Source organism: Lactuca virosa, chromosome 9 (assembly GCF_052849685.1).
Source record: "Lactuca virosa cultivar CGN04683 chromosome 9, Lactuca_virosa_CGN04683_v6, whole genome shotgun sequence".
Taxonomy (NCBI): domain Eukaryota; kingdom Viridiplantae; phylum Streptophyta; class Magnoliopsida; order Asterales; family Asteraceae; genus Lactuca; species Lactuca virosa.
Genome location: NC_136434.1, coordinates 25473878 through 25480034, shown reverse-complemented (window position 1 = coordinate 25480034; position 6157 = coordinate 25473878). Strand labels below are relative to the sequence as shown.

General features: G+C 36.7%; 1 protein-coding gene across 2 annotated transcripts; it reads left to right on the top strand.

Moving 5' to 3' along the window:
• The first annotated feature begins 2743 nt into the window (after positions 1 to 2743).
• Positions 2744 to 5833, top strand: LOC145135557 (glutamate receptor 1.2-like). 2 transcript variants are annotated; one of them, XM_079069817.1, is made up of 5 exons: positions 2744 to 3125; positions 3206 to 4488; positions 4561 to 4864; positions 4974 to 5341; positions 5411 to 5622. In XM_079069817.1, the coding sequence occupies exons 1-5, from the start codon at positions 2864 to 2866 to the stop codon at positions 5471 to 5473; spliced, it is 2280 nt and encodes a 759-aa protein (XP_078925943.1). In that variant the 5' UTR covers positions 2744 to 2863; the 3' UTR covers positions 5474 to 5622. The 2 variants fall into 2 exon arrangements, with proteins under 2 accessions (XP_078925943.1, XP_078925942.1); XM_079069816.1 differs by having other exon boundaries at positions 2745 to 3125; positions 5425 to 5833.
• Positions 5834 to 6157: the final 324 nt, after the last annotated feature.

Sequence of the window (6157 nt, the reverse complement as noted above, 5' to 3'; positions counted from 1 at the left end):
CACAACATCATAACTTATATGGATTAAGTAGTTACTTGCTGATCTTCGTGCTCCAATTAGCCATCCTCGATCCACTGATTCTATGTGACAATGTTGGTGCTATATTTATGAGCAAAAACCTGATTATTAGTACACACTCTAAACATATAGCATTAGACTTTCATTTCATTCGAGAACATGTAGAGTTTGGGCAACTGAAGATATGTTATGTCTCCTCTGTAGATCAATTGGCATATATCTTTACCAAACCATTGAGAAAAAAAAATCATGTTCTCTTTCTTCGTTCCAAGCTTCAAGTTCGTCCCGCCCTTGAGCTTGACGGAGGGTATTAGCAGACTGTAAACATGTATACACATGTTCACATAGTATTATAATAAAAAATCAGCATAGACTTAACTTATAATTAGGGGTATTTATCTCTAGTTTCAGTTCTTCTTTCCTGTATACATACGTATATTTATATAAGATCATATATAACAATTTATACTTCATTATACTGAATTTAACTCCTTAGATCGGAGGATTTTTCCAAAGATCTGTGCTAGGGTTAGGGTTTCCAAACAATGTTAGGGTTAGGGTTGTTTAGACGGGTGTGACGGCAATGTTGATATCTAAAAACAACAATAAGGATGGCACTAAAATGATACATGAAAATCTTCAAGAGCACCGGTTGTCGGAATCGATCTCGTTGGAAAAACATGAATAGGGTCTGAAAAAACTCGTTGGCGACTCTTGTTGGTGAAAGGGTGAGGTGAACCCTGATGTTCGTATGTATGTGAGTCAAATTCCGATAGAAATGGCGGCAACTCCTCAAGGTTGACCCTGTGGTTGTGGTTGTACTCTTTTTGTAAAAATGTGTGAGGGAGGTGGGGAAGGGGTGATGTTTTCTTTTTATTTTTGTTTATGAAAATAATTAAAAGAAAATAAGAAAAAAAATTATATAACGGCATATTAATCATTTCACGATGCCTATAGAACAAAACTATAGAAAATGTCAATAGTAAAAGAACCAAAACCATACAAAATATCTAAAATTAGACCATTATTATCAAACATTTTTAGCCCAAAACTACATATTTAAAACTCTTTGAACTTAAAACTTACACATTATTGATGTGAAAACATGTTTTTACATTTAAAACCAAGTAGGTTTCTAGAATATGACTTTAGTCTTTTTTTTACTTAAAACTTACACATTATTGAAATTATTGAAGTGAAAACATGTTTTTACATTTAAAACCAAGTAGGTTTCTAGAATATGACTTTAGTCTTTTTTTTATTCTTTAACGGTAGACCAAACAAGATTCAAAAGTCTTTGAAATTCCAATTTAGATAAACTCTATTTTTAAATCTTTTAAATTCGATTTTTGGCCGACTTTATTTTTTAAGTTTTTGAAAATGTAATTTTAATCGACTATATTTTTTAAAATTTTCATACCAAATGATATATGTTTAGTCTTTTATAAAAAGTAAGACCGGTTAAGACCGTTCGGTATGGGCCAATGATATATGTTTAGTCTTTTATAAAAAGTAAGACCGGTTAAGACCGTTCGGTATGGGCCAGTTAAGGACCGTTATTGCTGAGGTGGAGGTCTCTCAACAGCATGTAACGCCAGGAACACCGTCATCCCCTAAGCTCATCAAATGCCGTTTCGTTCAAGAAGAGGATGATTTGGCAGCACAACATCCCTCTACGCGTGTGACCCATATCCACCACTCTAAACGAGTTTCTATAACTCAACGCAAATCCACACAAACACTGATACCTTTCTTAGGAGACATAAAATGCCTTATTTGGGCTTGGGCTGTACTGGTGTTAAGTAGCAGCGAAGAACCTCAACAAACGAGGGAAAACAAAAGCGTAATTAAAATTAGGGTGCTTGAAAATTTTGTTACTTATGTGGATCACGAATTAGGACGCGAAGAATCTAAAAGCTACATCCCACATCGGTGCGAAGCAACTGTTGTATGAAATACCTGAAGGAGATTATGACTCCTAATGTTCTTGTTTTTACTGGTGTTGAGGTTATGTAGCCAGTTTAGATATGCAAAGCGGCTGTTCAATGAAATGCCTGAAGAAGACTATGAGAAGATAGAAAGTATTTTGGTATGATTTAGGTTTTATCAAGTTTTATTAGGTTGTAACAAGCTAACACGTAAAGACGATAATGCTACTATGATACTTGGAATCACAGTTTCTATAACAAGCTAACAAAGAGAATGATGGTACGATATATGTACTTGTACTCATATATTAAGGATTGTACAAATATTGCTCATGATTTGATCAGCAAGATTTTTTCTTTGTGCCTAGGAATTTGTTGGCTCAAGAGAAAATACATGAGCAAAATAAGACTTCAAGAAAATTGGTTATGTGTTTGTTGCATTGAATAATTTCCGTGTATGTATGTCTATTAAGATCTGTTGCGTATTGTGTTTTTAATTGTTGCCACTACGCACTGAATATTCGCTGTCTAAATTACTAGGTTTAATTCTCTTATTTGTAATTGTATTTAATACATTTTAAAAGAATATTATTTCTACAAGATATTGACCGTATAATATCCAGGTTCCCATTGATGCTGATAGGCCTGACTAAATCAATAGATTTTTCTTCCTATTCAACGGTTCAGCGTAAAGAACGCGGACCAGCTGGACTTTTTAATTTAATCAATCTAAATATTTTCATAGCGACGTAACTCAAACTTAAAACTTAAGTAATGAGCTCTCATATATTACTCCTGTTCGTTCATGTTCTTGTTTAAGTCGACAGGACTCCATTTTCTTTCTTTCCCCACCTACCTACTCAAAGTGTTACTGTGTCATCTTGATCTTACTAAAAACTTAAAAAAAATTGTTGCTAATGATAAATTTCAGGTTATTTCCATTTCTAATTTTGATGTTGCTTAGCTTTCAAAGCCATTTAACAGCACATGAAGATCCATCTTACAGTGAAGTACAAGTGGGAGTGATTCTTGACATGGAATCATGGGCAGGGAAGGTCGTTTATCGTTGCATCAGCATGGCTATTTCTGACTTTTACACAGCCAATCCTCACTACACAACAAGGATAGCTTTTGCAACCAGGGATACCAAAGGAGAACCATTGCGTGCCTTGTCTGCTGGTACTGTCTTTTTATCTTTTTTTTTTTTTTTTGGAAAACTTTCAATTCTAAATGTTAATATACTGTTCATGGACATTCAGCTCTGGATCTATTGGAGAACACTAAAGTGCAAGCCATAATAGGTCCCGAATCAACAGTGGAAGCAAGATTTCTGGACGTTTTTGAGGACAAGGCTAACATACCAATTCTTTCCTTTTCATCAAGTCCCTTTCCAAATCGTAATCCTTATCTTCTTCAAATTGCACAAGATGAAAACACTCAGTTCAAAGCCATAGCTGCGATGGTTGAGTTTATTAAAGCCAGGGATGTGATTGTCATCTGTGAGGACACTACAAATGGGAGAGAAATGACTACTTATATGGTTAGTGCGTTTCAAGAAAAAAACATATATGTTATGTATACTAGCTTCATTTCAGCCTCTTCCAACAATGAACAAGTGGGGGAAGAGCTTCGTAAGCTTCAAACTATCCAGACCATGGTGTTTGTCATGCATACACCACCTTCTTTAGCGACCAATGTTTTCTCCATGGCAAAAGAGCTAGGCATGATGGGCGAAGGATACATGTGGATCGTGACAAGTAAGACTACAAACTACTTTGAATCCCTGGATTCTGAAGCAATTGAATCAATGCAAGGGGCTGTGGGTTTCAGATCATATTTTCCTGCATCAAGGGAACTTCACAAATTTGTTTCGAAATGCAGAAAGGAACATTATGATTTGAACCCTTTTATGGAGTTTAAGGGGGTAGATCCCAATGGTATATGGGCATATGATGCAGTTTACGCGCTAGCCACGGCTGTTGAAAGGATACAAACTACAACAGAACTTGCTTCGAAAGACTTGGGTGCCAATATTGGCACATCACTTTTAGATGAGATGTTAAGAGTCAACTTGCATGGTTTAGGTGGTGAATTCAAGCTTAAGAATGGAAGAACCATCTCCAAAGCCATGGAAGTCGTAAATGTGATTGGTAAGGGTGGTAGGAGAGTCGGATTCTGGATGATGGCTACTGGTGGTGGGTTTGTGAAAGAAATAAAGAAATCAAATTCCTCTTCCAATCAAGGCCTTGAAATTATCATCTGGCCAGGTGGGACCACAAGCATTAATCCAAAGCGTAGAAAGCTACAAATAAATGGAAATAAGAAGTTGAGAATTCTGTTTCCAGGTGCCAGCCTATTCCCAAATATAGCACGAATAAGTGTTGATCCCAGAACAAATCTATCGGGTGTCAGCGGCTTCACTGGGGATGTTTTCAATGCTGCATTTAACGCCTTAGACTATGGAGTTGAGATTGAAGTTATTCCATTCTCTCATAAGGATGGAAGTACTTACAATGATGTGATCCAAAAAATCTATCTTAAGGTACGTATGTGTCTTTTTGCACAAAACTGCATGAATCTAGCTTTTAGCTAATCTGATGTCGGATTGTATCAGGAATATGATGCTGCTATCGGGGATTTTACAATCACTGAAAATAGATCTCTCTTTGTCGACTTCACGTTGCCCTTCACTGATCTTGGAGTTGGTATAGTAGCCCGAAACGCCAAGACCAGCATGTGGATCTTCTTAGATCCTCTTAGTGCAGATCTTTGGATCACAAGTGCTTTTTTCTTTCTTTTTTTGGGGTTTGTGATTTGGTTTATAGAACATCGTACAAACAATGAATTTCAAGGTTCAACAAGACACCAAATTGGAACAACCCTCTGGTTTGCCTTTTCAACCCTCGTTTATGCTCACAGTAAGCTCTCCAACTCTTTACACTCTAATCTCAATTTACTTAAAGATCTGATCTTTTTGAGCACCCATAAAATCTATATCTTAGATCTGTCGGGAATTGAAAACTGCAGGGGAGAAGCTGCAAAGTAATCTATCAAGATTCGTGGTTACTGTTTGGGTTTTTGTAGTGCTTGTGCTCACGTCAAGTTACACTGCAACTTTGAGTTCACTTTTAACAGTACAACAGATTGGAATGAAGGAGATGTCTATTGGACTCCAGGGTCTTTCACCTCTAGGAATTGTGTATAACAAACTGAATGTTGTTGACGGCTGGTCAGAGAAACTATATGCGCCTGAGGACTATGCTAAAGCATTAACTACGGGAAGATTTGATGCAATTGTCTCTGAGATCCTTTACATCAAATCATTACTTGCAATGTATTCGGGTGCTGATTTCTCCTTGATTGCAACAGCACCCACCACCAACGGCTTCGGCTTTGTAAGTGTTCTCTAATATTTTAAGCTTTAATTTTCCATACATTTGATTCCGTTTCCATGTCTCATTTAGGTCTATGTTTGCAGGCGTTCCAGAAAGGTTCACCTTTGGCAAGAGAAATGTCCACTCAGATAGCAAAAATGCGCGAAGACGGGACACTGAAAGCATTAGAGGATAAATGGTTGAAACGTGAATCTGCAATGATGTCAAAGGATTTTTCTTCCCCTTCACCAAAAATATTGAATTTTTATGGGCTTCGAGGTCTCTTTTTTATCAGTGGTGTATCCATGGCATTTGCCCTTTTGTTTTCCATTATTGATCTTGTTCGTGAAAAATGGCATATCAAAGATAAGATTAAGATGTTGAGGTGCGTCCTACATGGATCTTCAGAAATACATGAACATGATAGTGATGTGGAATCAACGGTTTGAGTTTTCTGTAAAGTTAAATATGAACAACTATACCAAACATCTTGTTTCTACAAAAGAATCAAAATTTGTGTCAAATATATATAGTTTTGTGTTAGGAAGTAAAGCGGATAACTAGCAAAACCAATAGCACACAAGACACATTATTTACGTGGTTCGGCCAAGTTGACCTACGTCCACGGACATGAGAGGGGGAATTCTATATTTCAGAGTTCTCAAACAGAGGTTACAAGTACAATTTTCACAGAGATTCGCCTAACACTCTAGAATTCAAGATACAAAATGACTTAGCATGCATCCCTATTTATACTGATTAGACCTAAAACCCTAATGGACCAAGCCTATTGACCCATAGGCCCATGAATAGTAACAACCATCATATTCTGCCATG

Coding starts and splice junctions, on each gene's coding strand:
- LOC145135557 (XM_079069816.1), top strand. CDS start 2,864: ATGATAAATTTCAGGTTATTTCCATTTCTAATTTTGATGTTGCTTAGC. Junction 4,865..4,973: donor AACCCTCGTTTATGCTCACA/GTAAGCTCTCCA, acceptor TGAAAACTGCAG/GGGAGAAGCTGCAAAGTAAT. Junction 5,342..5,424: donor CCACCAACGGCTTCGGCTTT/GTAAGTGTTCTC, acceptor CTATGTTTGCAG/GCGTTCCAGAAAGGTTCACC.